Genomic DNA, 20,170 nt, shown 5'->3' with positions numbered 1-20,170 from the left:
ATTGAATATACTGCGGAACAGACGTAGACCGAGTGAGGCACCGACCATCCATTCATTACACCAAGTAAGTTAGTTCAGGCTAGGCATGTGCTGCTGAGGTGCGTTCTCCAGCCATATCATAGCTGTAGGGATGTCGGGTGCGAATATATCGCAGTGTCGCGACGTCGGACGGCGAGAGCTCTGCTACTACCGGTGGCATGTGCTGCAACAGAATCTGATTCTCTAGTCCTGCCTCGCGCCACTCACTCGAGTTGCAAGTGATTGTACAATGACTGTGGAGGGAATACAGTACACAGGCGTGGTCTACCACCTACGCCTACGGCTACGTTGCCGCACACGAGGCTGTACTCAATGATAGTCTGACACTTTGCCAGGAGAGATTAATTTTCTTCCTCTTTACGGTTGAGAGCAGACAGGTCCAACAGCGCTCCTCTGAGTCTTACCGGGTATGTGACGGGTTTTATTCACACAACTAACGTGTTACTTGCCAATTTTGTGAAGCTGTTCGCTGACTTGTTTTAGCGGCGCTGGTGACGGAATGACGGTTACCTGGCTCTTGTGAACTGTAGTGTTACTGTAGAGTAAGAAGCACTCAGGATTGACCTCTGAAGTAAAAAAAAAGTTAGTCGGTAAATGTGAGGTTGCAACTGTTTTGTGTGAAGAGCACACTTCAGCACTCGCAAGCACTATATCCTGGCTCAACAACTGCAAAGGCCAGCGCCAGACGTTCCAGAGGAGTGCCCTGCTGTCACTTGCAGTGCGTGCACAGCTGTAGGCCAACGAATACTTATAACAATTGTGATTGTTGGCTTAGCCCCTACTACACCAAGTACTGGAAGTAGTCAGAACTATATTTAGCTGTTGACGGTTGGAGAGGACATTGTCGCAGAACGCCATTCCAAGGGTAAGACATTTTTTAAAAGGGGGGGGGGGGTCTTCACTAGGTATATATATTATGCGGATAATGCCGGCAGAAAAATTGGCAGAATTCGGTACTTTTTCTGGTAAGTTTCATGCATGTTTGGTATGTGGATAAAGGAATGGAGCAGAATTCGAGGACTTGCCCGCCATAAGGTTTGTATGGTTCTGTCAATTTCACTGCTTTTCGAGCAGAATCTGCCACCTTTTCGAGCATTATCCGCCAATGCCTATTCTTCACTGCCTCCTGGAGGCTTTCAACCATGCCACTATTCCAAAGCAGGGCACCTAACCGGTATGAAAATAATGGTTTAATGGTACAAATGGGTTACCCATGTCACACACATACAATTTTTGGGGTCGAACGTAGCACTGTCCTGCTCAAAGCAGGGCGAGTGCACAGCCTGCGGCGCTGTTGGGACAGTACACATGTCGACCTGCTACTCAGAGTGCGCCACTGACTACAATTTACAAAGTAGAATACCAGTCACAAGTATTTTGTAAATTCTATCAATTTTGTTAATCTTGCGCGATGAAATCTGGCCAGCTAATGAGTTTGATTTTTGATCCTTCCTTCCAACCAAGCAAATATTTTGATTTTGATTTTGATAAGAAAGGTCATTTTAGAATAACTTCCACCGAGATAGGAAACTACTTAGTGCAAGAAATGTCACAAATTGTATACTCTCGACCACCATCATCACCATGTAGCCTGCCATTGGGTCTTTGCAGTTTGTTTCTCTTCTTTTTGGATTGTATTGCTTTATTTGAATTCGGTATCTCAACTGTACAATGTACATGACATTGTACAACTTGGGAAGATCCGAATGACAGTACGCATAAACATAAAGGTGGTATATGAATGTACTATTACAGTTTGTAGGTGCTACAGCTAATCATTTTATCGCAAGTTGTGCGACTAGACTACTTGCAAGTACTAGTAAGCTAATATGCAAGTGCACAAGAAATAAAAGCTGAATAAATACGACTTTGGATTTCTTTGTGTTCTATAGATTTTCTTTATCGTCATCTTTTCCTCTAGCCCTCTCGCTTACGATGAGCTTTCTTTTTTATGGCAGCTTAAGCTAAGGCTATATACCTGCTTTATGCAGGTTGATGCCAGCGCGAACAAGCAAAATAATGATAATAATAAATACTTCCAAGTACGACTGCATGACATTGGAGAATAGCACCAATTAAAGCAAAAATGAAGCGACACATCACTCATTGAACACATTTTGACGCATTACAACACTTCATTTCAAAGAGGAGAGCATTCCAAAGTAAAGCAATCCTACCAGACAATGAACGATACCCATACGCAGTATTATATCGGGATAACAAAAGATTAATTACAGAAGCACCGCCAGTGGTGTAAGCAGGTGTACTGTGCCTACGAAATAGAGAATCTAAACTGACAACCTGGTGAGATACTTTACATGGAAAGGATCCAGAGGAGATAGCTTAAGAGAGTGGTAAAGGGGGTCCACGTCTGCACAGTAATTCTGTTTCATTAACCCCTCTTGTCTCACTTCTTTCTCTCTTGTCTCACTTCTTTCTTCTTCAAAGATCTTTATCACACTGATACAGTACACATAGCAGAAGACGCAAGAGCATCAGCCTTTATCAGGTATCCTGGGGCGAACTAGAAAGTGACGGGTAGTCCGCAAAACTCCCCGTACAAGTAGATCTACATTATGTATGTTACGAAATCATGACCTCTGGATTTAGCAGACGTGACTGTGCAGGCTATGGATATTGCTCTAATGGTTTAAAAATGAGGTGTAGTTGATGTTCGGTCATGATGGAAGGAGCATTTGATTGTGGTAATTATCATAATTGTTGATAGGAGCTAACGAGGATGATAGTATGCCTATGGGTTGATTGTAGTGCAAATATTGTAGACTGGTGCTGATGAATTCTACGCCATCAGCATACGCTGTTTCATTAGGCAATTGAAGCTGAATATCCAATGCTGGTCGCGGTGAGAGTTGCTCTCGAATCAACCTCAATGCAGCCTCGACGTAGACAGTAAACAGGACTGGCGATAGAGAATCACCTTGTGGGGTTCCATATGTGTGACTAACGGTTGGCTGAGAATGCTATTCAGTTTTACGTTTATTGTGGTGTCTGTCAGAAGGCATCGGATGATGTGCAGCTCATCATGATCAATGACTGATGTCAGTATATCGATCAGCCTGACCCTTTAGGCCTTGATATAGTGTCAAATATCTTTGACACATCAATGCCTAAGATTGAGATCTCCGACGCAACCCTTTGGCATCTTGCTGATAACCACCGATAGCTATATACCACGTCTCCAGTACTTCTCCCTGACCGGAACCCGCTCTGGTTCAGTGACAAGTACCCGTTGATAGCTGGCTTGATCCGCGTCAGGATGAACAATGAAAGAAGTTCACGCAGGGAGTTCAACAGGGTAACTGGCCATACATTTCCAGGAGGACCTTTTTTTCTTTTCCGGCTTTGGTATCGGGATCAGTAGCCCATCGCCTAGTTTGGGTGATTTGTCTTTGGCATAATTGTTGAATGTAGTGGCAATGTTTGAGAACAGTGCTGGTGTTCCATATTTGATAAGTTTAGCAGGTATCCCATCTGGTCCCGAAGCTCGACCATTGTTCAAGCGCTTGGCTGCGGCATTCACCTCTGTCTGCTTTATAGGGTTTTTAAGGTCTTCCTCTGTCCGTAAGAGCCTAGATGACTCCAGGGAAGGATCACAGAAAATATAGCACGGAAGTGTTGCCTTAATGCTTCGACTGATTCACTAGGTTGTGCAATGAGTTTGCCATCAGAGTCCTCAACCACAACTGGTGACTGCTGCTGTCGGCGCAGTAGTCGTGTTGCTTTGAACATTTTCGCGTCGTCTTTCATTTGGTCTATTTCAGCTACACGTTCGTCCAGTCGAGTCGATGCTAACTTGAGGCATTCCGGGCGAATTTGGTGTGCCAGCCTGTTGCGTCTTGTTTTCATTTCTTTTACCTTCGTTCCATCTCTGCACACCGTAATGTCGAGACGCAGTTTGCGTTTCTCTGCTGCTAGCTTTTCAATTTCCCCGCCGCTGAAGCCATTTCTATGCGTCTTGTTTGTTTTAGGGACGCCGCCCACCGATGTGTTTGCTGCCTCACTCATAGCGTTCACAATACTACTTCAGTACTATAAATTTAGTAAATTTAGAGATCACTGGAATTATATATTTTGGTTAGCGACATGATAATTATGCTAACGATTTCTGTCCGTCAAAACCGGCAAATGACTGTGCAGTCATGCACATAACATACTGTTTTGCACATAAAGACTTCACAAATATTATCGAATTTTTCAATTCGTTAAAATTGTTAACATAATTATACGAAGTCTGAAGAAAATGTTGAACAGTCTCTGCTGGGATGACGACTACACCATAGCTCAGTGGTTAGAGTATCGCTAGCTACAAGCGAGGGTCCTGGTTCGAGTCCTGATGGTGACAGTCAATTTTTTCTTCAGACTTTTCCCGTTTGTGTCTTTCCCTCAAACTAGTGAAGATAATTATAATAATAGGTAGTTTATATCTGCGAAAGTGTATCAGTTCCCACTTTGCTGGCTCGTACAGGATGTCATCTATCCGAGTATAATGAGGATCCAAACCGCAGTCAGACCCCATTATTATTGCATTATGGTTCAAATGGTCGTCAAGACCAGGGCTCTGTCAGCTGATGATGGTTGTAGACAGTTTTTTTCAACACAGTCGTCAGTATGTCCACCGCCTCGTGTTACTAGTACATGTAGTCGTATTAGACTTGCTGTCAACCAAAATCACCACGCTACAGTATCTACATCAGTACATGTGCAGTACAATCCTGCATCAAACAAAGCTATAAGTACCATAGAAAAATAGATACATGATTGTACCTGGCATTATATAACCTAATACTACATTTAGTTCAAAACTAGTATTAGATAAACCTTGTTATAGTTCACACATATTGTTAGATTGACAGCATGAAACAAGGTGGAGGACACTGTGTTCGGGAACAGTGACCTTACTACAACCTTCCGCGGTTGGCAGAGCCCTGGTCTGGAACACCCCACCCCGGCTACACGTTGGTCACCTCAAAGGGAACTAGTTGACGTGACCAACGTGTAGCCGGGGTGTTCCGACGTGGTGAAGGCCTACCCATGGCGGCGTCGGGACATCACCAACCCCGTCTACAGAGAGCACCTTCTCGCGCAGCTCGCGGCAGTGTCATGGTGGTGGCAGTAACTGACTGTTGACAGCTGACGGGCTGAGAGAAGGACGCCATGGGCAGAAGTTGGAAGAAAAGAAGATTTCAGAAAATCAATTCAGGTTTAAGTAGCTACATGACTACCTGGACGACATCCAGGAGCGATCAGAGAATACACGACGGACGTAAGGAGAAGTCCAAAACTCCCCTAGCATAATGAGGGTCAGAACCGGGTTCAACACACATATGGTTCAAATGGTCCGAAGGGACTGGGGCTCTGCCAACCGCGGAAGGTTGTAGTAAGGTCACTGCTTCCGAACACAGTGTCCTCCACCTTGTTTCATGCTGCCAATCTAACAATAAATGAGTGTACCAACCGGTATACGTTTTGAGTTTGACAGCATACTACAAGGCTTTTTTCTTTTCTTTTTATGCTCGAAGAGAATTGGTGAGCAAACATGCTCATTCCCTGGGCACTGCAAATTCACAACTCATTTCATTTTACAGAATCAGGGAATGAGCATGTTTGCTCACCAATTCTCTTCGAGTTATGAAGCTGCAGGATGCCTCACCGCTACTTCGTTCTTTTTATGCTGTCAAGCTAAAAAGGTGTTTCTACAATACAAGGTTTATCCACAACAGAACAACAAGGACAATCAAGGCTTGTTTGCTGCTACTTTAAGTTTCATGCTCACGCAATCATCAGACAACTGTTGAGCACTGCCAGCACTCTGGGTACGTCCTTCGGCACAAGGTTTATCCAATAGGGAGGTTTAGTTCCCACGTAACGGAAACGCGTACGTGGGTGATCCACGTAAAGTGGATGAAGGGCACCCACGTTGCAATGTTGTGTTTAGTCACACGGAACAAACAAAAGCATGAAACTAAAGGCCAAAACCTGGTCAAAGACGAAGCTACCCCGGCCTAAGAAGCTCATCCAATATTTTGATTTCGTGCTTCGGAAACTTCTTCAGCTGAGCACCCTCACAGCTCGCACAATGCGCTCCATTCTGATTTTCACCCACGTTCTGGCGGAACGTGGGTGAGCCTCCATACACGGTATGTCGTGAATCAGAAAACGTCTGTACGTGGGTCACTGAGTATCACGTGGTACACCCACGTAAAGTACCCACGGATTACGTGGGACTAAACCTCCCTAATAGAGAGGTTCCGCACTACGTAAAGTTGAGCAACTTTACGTTAGTGGGCGGGGAAAACCCGTGAATTCGCGAGTTTGCACTCCACTTACGGAAAGTTGTCTACGTAGAGTACGTAGATAGGGCTCTGATAACGTAGCTGGTCCGTAAGTGGATTGGGGTACAAATTTATGACTCTCTCCCCAGGTCGATCTGGTCGTACACTGCCGGGTTCGGAGTTGCCAAGGGCAGCTACGTGATTTGAAAACTCCGTATGGCGGAACACAGATGCGCATGCAGTTTACGTAAGACTTTCCGTAGATCGGCTACGTTTTTTACTAACGTAATTACGTTATGCGGAACCTCTCTAATATGTACCTATACGTACACAAAGGCAGACAAGAGGAGAGAACGTACCTATACGTATCTATACATACACATACAAGGCTTTCGTGTCAGATTATCCTTATAATCCTCCCCTTTCTTTCTACATGTATATTAATTATAGTGTCTTCATTTTCGTTTCTGCTCTTTAGTAGTACTGAGCACGGTCGAGTTACCGAAGTACATGTAGAATAAATTAAACATACTATGGCATACTAGTCAGGTACTTGAAGTCATTGAACAGCGACGCTCTTTTACTGATCTTTCGTGCTGTCGACCTTCGGCTGCGTGGATCTCGCCGACGACTCATTGGTTTGTCCCTCCACGATGCAGCGGGCAACGGACTTGGGCACTGATTGGGATACTGCATGACTGTCACTCAATGAATGGTTTCAACTCATCTTTTCAGGCAATTTTTCTTTACAGTACAACCGTCACGGTTCGCTCTTTTGTAAAACATATTAATTTTTTAGTTTTGACATAGTTTTGACATCCATGTGTACATGATTGTGCAACATGATCTGATGGATAGTACAAACTTGTACGGGCATATGAACCCAGTTCCTAATCGAGTTGGGCTATTTTGGCACTACGCTAAACATCGTCCTTTAGTCGAGAGGAACCCGCATACTCGAGTACCTTCTACAGTGAATGGTGCACGTTACCATGCTCACTCAGGCTTAGGCCCATGAAGAGTAGCTACGTGTATGGTCTGCGGACTGTGCGTACGGTCTATTGTTTGAATAATCAGCTGGTTTCGGAGGTGGTGATGTTGTGAACAATGTTTGTATTTATAATTATGTATATCTTGACTAGTTTGAGGGAAAGACACAAACGAATATGTAATATTATGGTCACATTAGGATGAAACATCGTTGTGCTCAATCGGTTCCACTTGTACTTGAAGGAATGATCGGATCCACTAAATGGATTGATTGATAGATAGCCACGTACCAGGTGTGGCAAGACTGAATCAAGCAATAGTACGAGCACATTATAATACGTTTTCAAGTACATGACATTACACTGACAGTGGCGTGAGAGATTGGACAGCGTCAGCCCCGGCCCCGTGCACGAGTACCTCACGGTGTCAGTTGAAAATTCACCTTCTATGTGATATCCTAGTCCGATTATTGTAATACTGTCGACATGTTCACGGTGAATAGCTTCTGTACACTCGTACTGTTGATATCCTAGTCCAAGGAAGACCTAAAGTGCACGAGCCAGACTGCCAGACTGCCTGGCTTGTCCTCTACATCCTCAAATAGGCGTCAGGTCTGGTGGCAGAAACTGAGAGCTGACACAGGCACGCATCTTTGTTCAAAGCCAATCTAAGGATTAATGCCTCAGCCTGCACTAGAAGGCCCTGGTATTATAAAATTTGGACTTAAGCCACGTACCCAGCTACATATACATGTACATGGATCACTACCGATCGCCTTTGTACCGAGTTTGTGGAGTGGAACTTATGCACCGTTTTTGACGTTTTTTCTGCATTTCTAGTCATTCTTGTTTTTTGCTTTTTCCCTTTAGTTTTTTTGTTCACGAGAAGGCGGAGAGCTGGAGCGCGGACGTTTTTTTTAAATTGTATTTCACGGGGAGGGCGGAGAGCCCGAACGTGCGCATTTTTTCTTTTAACTTAATTTCACGGAGAAGGGGGGAACGTAAACACATTATGCACCGTGAGAATCTCTGTTGTGTGTACTGTACTGGTCCTGTGACTGGAAGCTGGCCTACTCGGATGAGGATGACAACACACAATTGTGAGATATTCTATGTTTAGAATGTACAGTGAAACCTGTCTAAGACGACCGCTCAAGGGACTTTCAAAGTGTGGTCTCTGTAACCAGGTGGTCTTCTTATCCTGTGCCATTTGACTGGAAATAGCATCCCTTACGGCCCTTGGTCCTACATGTAGCTGCAGTGGTCTTCTGTGACAGGTGGTCGCCTTATCAGAGTGGTCGCCTTGACAGGTTTTACTGTACATGCGCAGTGTAGTTGAGTTACGAAGGAGTTAGCGGAGTGCGGTTTGGGGTAAAACGCTGACACGGTGCTTCCAATACTAGCTCGTACACCTTGAATTGTCTCCCCTACTGCAATATCCTGACGTACAGGCTGCCTGTTCGTGTTGCGACTTTACGAACGCACAAAAAAGAAGGCTGTGGCAAAATATTAGAAAATGTCTAATAGAAATAGAATATTAGGTGTAGAACGTCAGTACCGTTGGTCTGTGTCGTGCAGTGTTATCGCATGAGCTGATTGTACAGTTACTGAGTAACTGGTGGTGTTAGTGGATATTATAGCGTAACTTGTAGCTCATTGGTCCTCTTTTCTTCTAATAAATTAATCCTTGGCTCTCCACACGAGTCTTATGTAGCAAATAATCACAGACTTACTTAGTGTTTCCCATCGGACGTACATTTTTTGTCTAACTCAGTGTTCATGTGAACATTGACTTTCATGTAGGTTTTTGTGAGAGTGGAGTCTGTCCAGAGCAGAGTCTCAGACTGTCTGTCACGCAGCAGACAGGTAACCTGGTTAACGAACTCGCGCGATTAGAGCCCTCTCTTGAATAGTGCCCTACATGTATCTCTAATAGTCTGTAAGAGATAGTGAAAAAACGAAGCTCTCTCTTGAATAGTGCCCCCCCCCCCCCGCTCCCTCCCTTGTAACCAAGCGCATGTGCAAGTTTGGTCTTCTTTTGCTAATTTCCTTGTCCATGTGATTGCACTGGTCGTTAAAGGATCGAAATCTCAGTTCTTGTTGCCGTTTCTGTTGAGTCGTGATAGTTTGCAGTAGACTTTAGGCTCTGTTTTGCTTTGTTTTATGCTGGACAACGCACATTACCAGCACTGAAAAACATAGTGCCCTCTCTTGAATAGTGCCCCATCCGTGATGGACATTTAAAAAAATGGTGCCCCAGGGTCACTAATCGCGCGAGAATGGTATGTGTCATCACCATGCATCCGTTCTCTCTTCCGTGACAGAAAGCAGAATAGGCTCGTGGGCGTGTGGGTACTGCCTCTTTGCGCAGTAATGCGATTTGACATGCATGCACGGACGGCAGCTTCCAGTTCCAGGGCATCTCGTTATCATAAAGCAAAGAATGTCAGAACGCGGACGTGGCAAAAGGGCTTCCTCAGCAGTATCATCCGCTCCTCTTCCTTGCCCATCTTGTGTTCTTCTTTCATCTCAGTTACTGTGGGAGCACCACCTGAAAACTAACTTTCTGAGATGATCACATCAGGGAGTAGTGCAACTGCAAGCATTATCGTTACTTGTACAGACAGTGTACCACGTCATGTACCTGAACAGGCGCAGTCAGTGTAAGCTTAGTTGGTGTTGAAGAGACCACAGTGCAGTGTCAGAGCGTACGGTGCCAATGCTACTACTTGTACATGTACATGTACATGCAATTGTCATCTCACCCATCAGATAGTGTGCCTGGGCATTGATGTCCGACGATCGTCCAGTGCATGAAAACTAGCTTGAAACTCCAGAAAGCAGCCTCCCATACTGCCCCATAGTGGTCATACCCTGCATGTATTTTGTGTGTTGGTCGAGGACATCACGGCACCATCCATAATTTAATAAATAAATTTATTAAATTTATTTATGTACATGCAATTGTCATCTCACCCATCAGATAGTGTGTCTGGGCATTGATGTCCGACGATCGTCCAGTGCATGAAAACTAGCTTGAAACTCCAGAAAGCAGCCTCCCATACTGCCCCATAGTGGTCATACCCTGCATGTATTTTGTGTGTTGGTCGAGGACATCACGGCACCATCCATACTGTGGCTGGCTGTGGCAGTGTGGGCTGCTTTCACTTTCAGCCATCAAGTACGGGGTACACATGGCAGGTTGACGGGACACGTAGCGCTGCCGTTAAATTAACATACGGTTAGTCACTTGGCAACTTACCAGCAGTGTGCCAGTTCCTCGATAAGGCCGGCAGTACTAAAGCGATGTGTTCCGCTCTCTCGCGGCCTGTGCTGACTAGTCGACTGCTGACCGACCTCGGCACTGACAACAGTCATTACTCTTGTAGGCCAGTCATCAGGGTTGGGCCTGTACAATGTGTGTGTGTGTGTGTGTGTGTGTGCGTGCGTGTGTGTGTGTGTGCGTGTGTGTGTGTGAGAGAGAGAGGTGCGCGTGTGTGTGTGACTGCGAGATGTTGTCCATGGCATGTACCGGTGTACCCACACTGAATGTCCTGATGCCATGGGGGATGAGCGTGATTCAAATTATTTAATGTGTACATGGCTGTACTGTGCAACGCTGTGGAGTACATGTAGATGCTGTGAGTATGATTATGGTGGTGAAGGCAATGGCCGTCCGAAGTACAATCGATATACGTCTACTGTGAGACTGATATTACAGTTCAGATGAACGTAACCGTTGCCCACCCCGATGGTCTGCCCATCGCTACACAAATCCCAAGACATGTACACTTGCATTCGTGTACGTGTACTCAGTTCCATTCTTCAAATTTATTCTGCTCAATGTAGCACGCCTATGCCTATGCCTATGCCTATGCCTATGCCTATGCCTATGCCTATGCCTATGCCTATGCCTATGCCTATGCCTATGCCTATGAACGGTGCGTACATCTACAGTACTGGCAAGTGAAATCCGACCCCCTGAGCGGTGGGTTCACATTCTAGAAGTCTCTGTCATGTAGTTTCACCATCCCGCGTTGGGTCTTTGCAATGTGAGCGCACTGCTCAGGGGTCGGATTTCAGTTTCCAGCACTGTACGTCCATGGCAAGTAGAGTGTACTCCCAGTTTAACTATCCAGTAGAACGCATCCGTTGCGTGTCCATGTTCGTAGTTAAATTAAACGCAACCACATGTGCATTATAGTCTACATCACAATAGTCATTGTATTACCTACACTACAGAATGTAGTACTGGGTAGCATGTTTGTACACGCATGTCTGTGTGGTCGGTACATGTACATGTACTTCGAGTACACGTAAGTTACATCCTACAGATGTACTTGTGTGTCTGTGTGGCTGTATTTCTGTAGTCCTACTTACTACCCCATGCCCTGATGTTCGTCACCTACCAACGCATCATACTCGTACCGGCCTCCTGAGCAAGCCTACACCTATATGTACATATTCATCATCATACTACAGACTCAGCACGACAGCTGTGTAGCTTGTGAAGTCCTGAGTGGCTACTAGCATTCAGGTCTTCAAGGTCTTTTTCTTCATTTCTTGTAAGTGCCAGTGTAACACGACACGTCTTTAACTAAGGTGGCGTTCAGCCTCTCTCCAATCCTTGTCATTGAGTCGTGGAGCCACATTGATGACAGGCTAGCTAGAGACCAGAACAAGACAAGAGTTGAGTGTAATGTGATACAATGTCATGTGTCTGTAACTTTGTAAGGAAGATTGCACGACTAAGTGCTGCAGACGCTTGCAGTAACACATGATCTGCTGGAAAGGAGAGTGCACTGAGATGCTTGTTTGACTTCTGACTGTCGGGCTTGTCGGCGCTGACGGCGTGAGAGGCGATTGCTCTACGCTCCCGACGTCGACATACGCCGAGCGTCTTCACAAGCAACACGCTCTCTGGCCACTACATACACGTAGACGTGCAACACGTCTTCAGGGCGAGACCAGGCGAGAGACGGCGCTCATCGGCCACGGAGCTTCCCTTGTGGACGCCTCTCTTCCCGCGCTGTTGGTGGTGTCTGTGGCGTTTAAGGCCCGCAGGAAGCGCCGCGCGTTGCTGCCATTTGATCGTGAGGTGGAAGGGTGGAGAGGCGACATTGGAGAAGGAAGCAGTATCTGGGAGGAAAGTGGCGTTAGTGGATTTCCGCAGGCTGCATTATCTAGGTAAGACTTGATCTGACTGATCTACTGCATGAGTGTTTCTGCGCGCTTTCAAGCCCAAACCAAGTCTTTAGATTTGGCGTGTTCCGTATCAATGATACCATAATAATTATTATAATCAGCGTTATTGGGTTTTGCGTGTTTCACCTGGTGGTTCAGACATGATCGTATATCCCCGTGCGATGTTCATCGGTGGTTATCATGTCCTCCCTTGATCTTAATGAACTTCCCTTCAAGCAGAAACACGAATCTTTTAGCACGCAGGTGACGACAACTGGCGAAAAGGCGAAAACTGTTGCGAATCTTGCAGGTGATTAGAGGCGGCTTTCGCATTTGCAATGAAACAGCCTGTAATGTCATGTTAGCAAATGTTTTGCCTGACATAGGCTTCATTATGCGGCGCCCCGCAGCGAGGAAGGAAATATGTTTTCAGGGGGAAATTAAACCCTTCCTCACTTCAATTGCCAGGGCATTCGTTGTACTTATGCCTCTAGACCATTTATGATGAACGACATCGGTAGGCTTCGACGCTGATATTGTCAATCCGCTTTGTCTTCCATTGTACCTTTTCCGTATTGGGTCTGTCGCCAATGGTTCCACCTAGCACCGCAATGGACGCCGTCGTGTTCGCCGAGATTGCTAACTACCTAAAACGTCCAATTCTTCATAGGCGCGCACAATGGGTTGAGCATAACGAAATTACGGTTTGACGGCTGTACTGGGCAATGTCACTGGTCGCGATACAAGCAGTCGAGACAATGACTGTGTTTGCTCGTCCCCTCAGGACAACGCGCAAACTACTAGCGCACGTTACTCGTTAGACGTCTATCCCAGGCAACATTACTTTTTTTCAGTTTGGCACTAGCAAACTGACAATGCCTGTGCGGGGTTAGACCGGCAGAGCGCAGGGTACAGATCTCCTAGTGTTTATATTATGAATGTGATGTGAGGGTTTGTCAGCATTGCCCAGGAATGCTCCTAGGTGCTGGGTGGCTACGGCTCATTAATATCTGAACTTGTGAAAGGAGGTCATATAGGATGACATTGTGCGGGAGCACCGCACCATGGGTATTGCGTTCCTTCTGTCAAGCATATTGATAGGACGCAGTGTGCTAACTTGTTCTTGAGATAGGATATAGCCTATTTCGCGAAGGTGTTCACACATCTGAGTCCGAAAGATTATCTACTCAGTCCTTTGCAATCTTTGAATTCCTCTCCGAGCCCAATTAATTGCACATCATCCCATGCTTATCCGAGGCAGTCATCAGTTGCTGACGTTTCATGCCTTTTGAAGAGGAGAGTTTGTGTGTGTGCGTATGTGTGTGTGTGTGTGTGTGTGTGTGTGTGTGTGTGTGTGTGTGTGTGTGTGCATGTGTGAAATGATTGTGCCCGTATAGTGCGCCAGGGGTCTAAAGCAGCTACAGAACGCTGATCAGGACATAGCGGTGAGGAAAATACTTTGATTTGTGTTCACTGAGTCTCATAGATCAGCGCTATGATATCCTTTGTCACACATACAGAGAGAGAAAGAGAGGGAAAGGGAGAGGGGGGTGGAGGGAGAGAAGGGGAGGGAGAGAGAGAGAGAGAGAGAGAGAGAGAGAGAGAGAGAGAGAGAGAGAGAGAGAGAGAGAGAGAGAGAGAGAGAGAGAGAGAGAGAGAGAGAGAGAGAGAGAGAGAGAGAGAGACAGACAGACAGACAGACAGACAGACAGAGAGAGATCTTACGTCCGAACAAACCTTACAGTTTTCGTGAGGCATGTCCCCTACATGTAGCAGACCACGTTAGCATTCCATCGCACACACACATACACATGCGATCATGTTGTTGGTTTGACAGCATCAAACAAGGTGGTGGACAATGTGTTCGGAAACTATAACAAGGTTTATCTAATGCTGCTGCTGTACTAGTATTGGATTATCTAATACGTGTATGTCTGCTGCTGGTGCTGTACTACTAGTATTATTGGATTATCTAATAACATACAATCATGTACAATACTACGTATGAATGTGCGATACACTGTACTAGTCTGTAGTGAGCATACCTCCCCTTGCTTTTGGTATTGGTAATGTTGGCGGTGTAGCAGTTGCCGCTCCTCATCGATGTGCAATGCTGGAATGGAGAGATGATCAGAGAAGAGACAGAACAACGTGCCAGTTCATGTAGTCGTGTTAGCGGGAGTACTATCTCAGATTCCAGTCGTATTTGAGCGATGGATTAGAATGAGTGCTACATTATTGGACTCGCTCATCACTCAGTGCAACGCAATGGTGCGTATCAACTACTTGAGGCAATGTGGGGAACTGGGGATGCCGTTCTTGATCATCAGCACCATGCTATTAAATAGGTGGTAGCGCGTAGAAGATCACACGCACAGTGATACTAATAACTAATTCATGAGATATTCGAATCGAGGGTGGATTGGGTGCATGGTGTGGCTTCGATTACACGCGCACATACGCGTACACATAATGACACGCAGACGTACCATGCAGCATTTGATCGTGCGTCATTTCAGTGTGTGTACCTACCAGACAGCAGATGCCAGTTGGAATGGTTCACGTCATCACTTGTCCATACTCCAGGGCTGATTGTGTATGATGACCGGTCTAGCTAGCTAGCTACTCGGAGCCGGGAGTAGATGCGCAGAAGAGGTTACCTCAGTTCTCACACCTTTGCCCGAGCCGCCGTCCCGACCGATACGTTACTTGAAATTCTGTCATCACCTTTCTCGCAAGGTACCATCAATCACCCGAATAATGCCATGGTAAGGTATTGACAACTAGCTAGGATAAACCTACGGATGAGTCAACGCCCTCGAGCCACAGCTCCAACGGTAGCATGGTAAATAATAATTATTATGATTATGAGGTCGAGACGCCAGGTAACCTTGCGACCTTGTGTTGTAAAGTACTGGACACGCATTTTTGCAGTACCGCTGTTCTGGGCATTCTTGCCCTCAGCAACATTCAGTGTTTGTGCTCACATCAACATTCCTGTACATGACGTGTTACACAGCAAGCCTCTCGGTGCCATTTGGAGAGAGAGAGAGAGAGAGAGAGAGAGAGAGAGAGAGAGAGAGAGAGAGAGAGAGAGAGAGAGAGAGAGAGAGAGAGAGAGAGAGAGAGAAGAGAGAGAGAGAGTGTGTGAGAGAGATAGATAGATAGATAGAGAGAGAGAGAGAGAGAGAGAGAGAGAGAGAGAGAGAGAGAGAGAGAGAGAGAGAGAGAGAGAGAGAGAGAGAGAGAGAGAGAGAGAGTGAGAGAGAGAGACAAAAAGAGATGGAGAGAGAAGCGAGCAGTGATCGATGTAGTTGTTTGCCAGTGAAAGCGTAACTCCAGGTGGTACATGACATGTACTGTGAGAATTGTCAGCGATGAGAGACCTCTTGATGCATGAGTTCGTTTACCAAACCAGGAATCCGTTGTGTATAGGGATGCGAGTAACAGAGGTTTTCAGGTCATGTTGAGGTGAACCTCGAGTGAATGCTGGACGACTGGTAGGTATGGGACGACTATGCTTTGTGCGTGTACGCCGTATTGGAGGTGTTCTGCCCCCTTGATGATCCATGACAACACAAGACTGTGGCGGATTGTTTGCCTAGGTAGGACAGGCGGCGTATGTGTCACCACCTCCTTAACCTCTGTGTGACCCAATCTGGTGATCTTGGTCTGCTGCCCTCGAGTTGCGGCATCCGTTCCATCATCAGAAGTTTGAGCACAGTGTACCATGGTGTACAGATAGGGAGTGACGAACAGCACATCGGAGAAGTGAAATCAACGATCCCAGCGCCAAACCTAATTATTTTATCAGTTCACTGTAACACAGACGCAGCACGGCCAGTAGACAATACCACAGCAGATGTGAAGCTGTAGCAGACCAGCACGCTGCCAGTAAACGAAACAGCCGTATCCGGTTACAGAGCGATATTAAGTTCAATTTCAGACATCACAAGACTGCGAAAAACTTGTCTTTGCCCCGATCGAGAGATGAGTCGAATGATGATTCAGATACAGCTTTGCACCATGTAGGCATTGCTGTACACTGCTGTTGATATCGACCGCGTACCGTTCTTGTGTATCTCCGAAATCTAAGCATTAGCCATTATTGGACACACAAGGCATTATACATGTACACCGTTTCGAAGGTTCACTGTAATGGAGAATGCAGATGGTCAAACCTACTACTTCATCTGGTCAACTCACAAGATTCCGGTGGCATTGGCATGACCAGGGCCGCCGCAGCTGTACCTCTTCCATGGTCCTCTCTATGCCATGCCGTTTGTAACGTGCTCGGGACGCTGACCATAAAACAACAACCATCTCTCAGTTCGCATGGGAATGCTCTCTTCACATCTCTTGTCACCCGGGCACCGACGGCGTAGGTACGGGGGTTTTTTCAGACGGAGGAAACAATCAGCTACGATTGCTCAGTGAACTCGGGTTCCTTGGTGAATCACTATGCTATCGGGGTACGAGGTATGAAGCAATTGCGTGAGTTAGACTTCGAGGGAACAATGCCTTGTCCAACTGCAAAGAATGCAGTGACGTAATACAAGTGATTGGAATACTACTGACGTTAGAATGATCTTGATACATGTACAGTCATACTCCATACTATGCAGTGCTACAGTACCCAAGTCCCAATGCAGCCTGCTACTGCTAGTCATACATGTATCATCAAACAAATTATTATAATAATTCAATAAACTACTTTGAAATGCAAAGATCAATTTAAATGCTAGTAAACCAATTGAAACACAAAAAAGAAAAAAAGAAAAATAGAAGTAGGCTGCATTCTGGTACATGTATCATCATGGTGGTGATGTATGCCCCCGCCCCCCTCCCCCCCCCCCCCCCTCCGGCCCTCACGGATTGGATAACACATACATGTACATGTAGGGTGTGAAATAAATCACCGGTAGATCTACATTAATTTTTTCCCAACAATTTTTTTATCGATTGCACTTACCGTATTTTCCTCATTAAACGTACACGTCTCCAATACTAGAACGTCTCCAATTGTAGTACAATTTGAGTGTGGATCAAAAATATAAAAGGACACGTCTCTAATAAGAGTACATGCCGGAATGATGTGATGGGTATTACTGGGGTACAGGTACCAAGGGTCCACATTACTTCGTTCTTCTTACCCATTCATCATCTTTGTGTCTTTGTACACTGATTCTTACCATGGCTGGATGTACTTAGAGCCTTACAGCATCATTATCACGAGTTGTTTGCCACCCAACCCAGGCAATCAATCTTTCCAGAAACAATAAAAGTACACGTCTCCAATACTAGTACAGTCTCCTATAGTAGTACAGGTCTGACCACCTTTGAAAAAATAAAGGTACTGTACATTTAATGGGGAAAATACGGTAGTCTTTGTGGGAGACACTCTGCCTAAAAAACGCGACTTGAAGTTCAGAGGTTCTTCAACGACTACGTGTGTCTCTGGACAGAAACCTGGGATTCGAAACACAATCATGTTGTCCTGACGAACGTCTACAGTTATGGTTTTGAGGGTGAGCATGATCTTACTCAAGAGACGTCTACGGTCTAGAGTCTAGACGTTGATGTAGATCTACCGTACAAATAATGAAAAAGTCTCTAAAAAGTAAAGTCTTAGGTAGGTCAGGTCATACCTAGTACCTTTGGCTTTGCCTTAGTTTGAGTCTGACGTTCTGGACCCAGTAGTTCATAGCAGGGAGTAGTAAATAAATTAATTGTATTTTACTACTCCCTGGTTCATTAGTGATCAAGAAAACTACAGTCATGTGCAAAGGACGTGTGACTGGGGTCCAGATCGGCACGCTTTCAGCGCGTTTCGTTGAAATGCGGTCCAGCTGAGCATCATGGTTGCTTTGTTTTGTTCCCGAAGGCTGCATAATATGACATGGCAAAGGAAGGTCTCGTTACGAAAATGTAGCAACACTGAGCCACCAGAGGCAGAGGCCCAGTCGAAGTTACTTGAGCGCTCATTTCCTTTTCTTGTTCTCGGGTCGTTTAGCTGTGAGCTGTGTACATGAGTGTGGCTCCCTGAGCAGCGATGCGGAGTCCTGCAGCTTTATCGTTTACAATTTAGATACTTCAGTGGAGCTGCCTGTAAAAAAATGTGGGCTAGCTTCGTTGCGCACTGCTGTGCTCGAGAGCCCAGCAGGAATGATGCGGAGGGCTACAAGGCTGCCCTTTTCTGGTACTTCAAGTACAAGAGAGGACAGCTATGTTCCTTGGAAAGCTAACGTAAGCTCTGCACTGTTGCATGCAAAGCCACTTCCGTGCTAGCACTGGCTACGTTTGGAAGTGTTTTCCATTCTCGTTCCGTAAATCCTCACCATGCAAGAAAGCAGTTTTGTGTGTTTTCGCTTTGCTGTACTGAATATCCAGGCCGGCAGTGGAGCGGCGACGGGGTCGACAACAAGAAAGAGAAAGGGGTGAGGTGAGGAGTTCTGTCAAGGGTGTATCGAGTTGCGACCGCTCTTTCCTCGACAGCCTCCCAACGCATGATCGTGTAACGGCGAATGGATCCTGACCGCACTGTTTATGGCCAGCTAATATCACCAGAAGCAGTGGTAGCGGAGCAGTCGGGTAGTATGGCACACTCACTTACAACAAAAGATGATCTGTCGGCCCAAGCAGCACTCTCATCTCGCGGTGCGACGCCACAGCGCACGGAGCTGGTCACCTCCGCAGTCGTCACTCAAGCAAGTCTTCATCCGGCCCAGCAGGCGGCACAGCGACACGCAACTGCCTCTGCTGGCTGTGTGGTATCTGCAGTTGGAAGCGCAGCAGTGCAAGCTTCATCGGCAATCTCTACGACCGCCATCGGTGACAGGAGCTGTCCTGCCGTAGTTCTAACTGACGAGCAGCGCAAAGAGGCTGTTCGCCTGCAGAAATTGGAGCAACAACTCCGAGACGCTCACGACCTCATCGCCCTTTTGCGGCAACAACAGGAGCAACAACAGAAAGCGTCAGAACCCGATGATACAGCGCAGGTGTCAACAGAAGCATCTGCTCAGGAGCGATTGGTGACTCTTGTCGAAGCGCAGCAAGCACTTGGACGACACCGTGAAAGAATCCCTCAAGAGGGTACTCGAGCAGGCGATTCATCATCTCCACTTCCAGCGAGATCTGCAGGTAAAACATGGATTGTCGTGTGTTTCCTTTTCGTGGTCCATATTTGAGCAGGGTGTTACTCCGTGCCCTCCTTTGGCTTTCCAACTGTGCGTGTCGACTACTGACTTGCGATGCATCGTTGGATGTATAAAAAAAATAGTGAAAATGGGAGTTTTGTAACGGGCTGACGCTCAGGTATTCAAGTCTGACTGTCTTCCACTGTTCTAGTGTTTACACTGTGAACTGTGGAAAGTTAGATTGAGCTGTTTGAGATACCTTAGCGAGTCCAGCACCTGTCGTCGAAGTTGTGGCTGCCAGGGAGTCGGAGATAGCAAACATATTTCAGTAGACTGACTAACTCATCATGTAGAGCAATTCTCAAGTCTGCAGCTGCACGTAAAAAATCTTGTACAAGGTGGTGCCAGTGAGTCCTCCAGGCATTGAACTTATCAGACAAGCTGTCCATAAGTACTAAACTGTGCAGTGAATGAGCCAGCTCCTCAGTCAGTGTTTCGGCTGTAGTTTGAGCCACAATGGTACTCCGCT

General features: G+C 46.2%; 1 protein-coding gene across 4 annotated transcripts in view; it reads left to right on the top strand.

Moving 5' to 3' along the window:
- Window positions 1–204: 204 nt before the first annotated feature.
- The window catches only part of LOC135829820 (cortactin-binding protein 2-like), a 40,368-nt gene continuing 20,402 nt past the window's right edge, over window positions 205–20,170 (top strand). Inside the window, exons 1-3 of one of the 4 annotated variants that reach the window (XM_065342208.1) lie at window positions 10,347–12,508; window positions 13,903–13,950; window positions 18,896–19,645. In XM_065342208.1, coding sequence (XP_065198280.1) covers window positions 19,030–19,645 — 616 coding nt within the window. In that variant the 5' untranslated portion in view covers window positions 10,347–12,508; window positions 13,903–13,950; window positions 18,896–19,029. Of the gene's footprint in view, window positions 905–10,346; window positions 12,509–13,902; window positions 13,951–18,304; window positions 19,646–20,170 lie in introns of those variants that run through there. The other 3 variants (XM_065342209.1, XM_065342210.1, XM_065342211.1) reach the window with 3 other exon arrangements.

Source organism: Sycon ciliatum, chromosome 13, assembly GCF_964019385.1.
Source record: "Sycon ciliatum chromosome 13, ocSycCili1.1, whole genome shotgun sequence".
NCBI lineage: Eukaryota > Metazoa > Porifera > Calcarea > Leucosolenida > Sycettidae > Sycon > Sycon ciliatum.
Note: the sequence above shows the minus strand (reverse complement) of the source record. Positions and strands in the feature narration are given on the sequence as shown.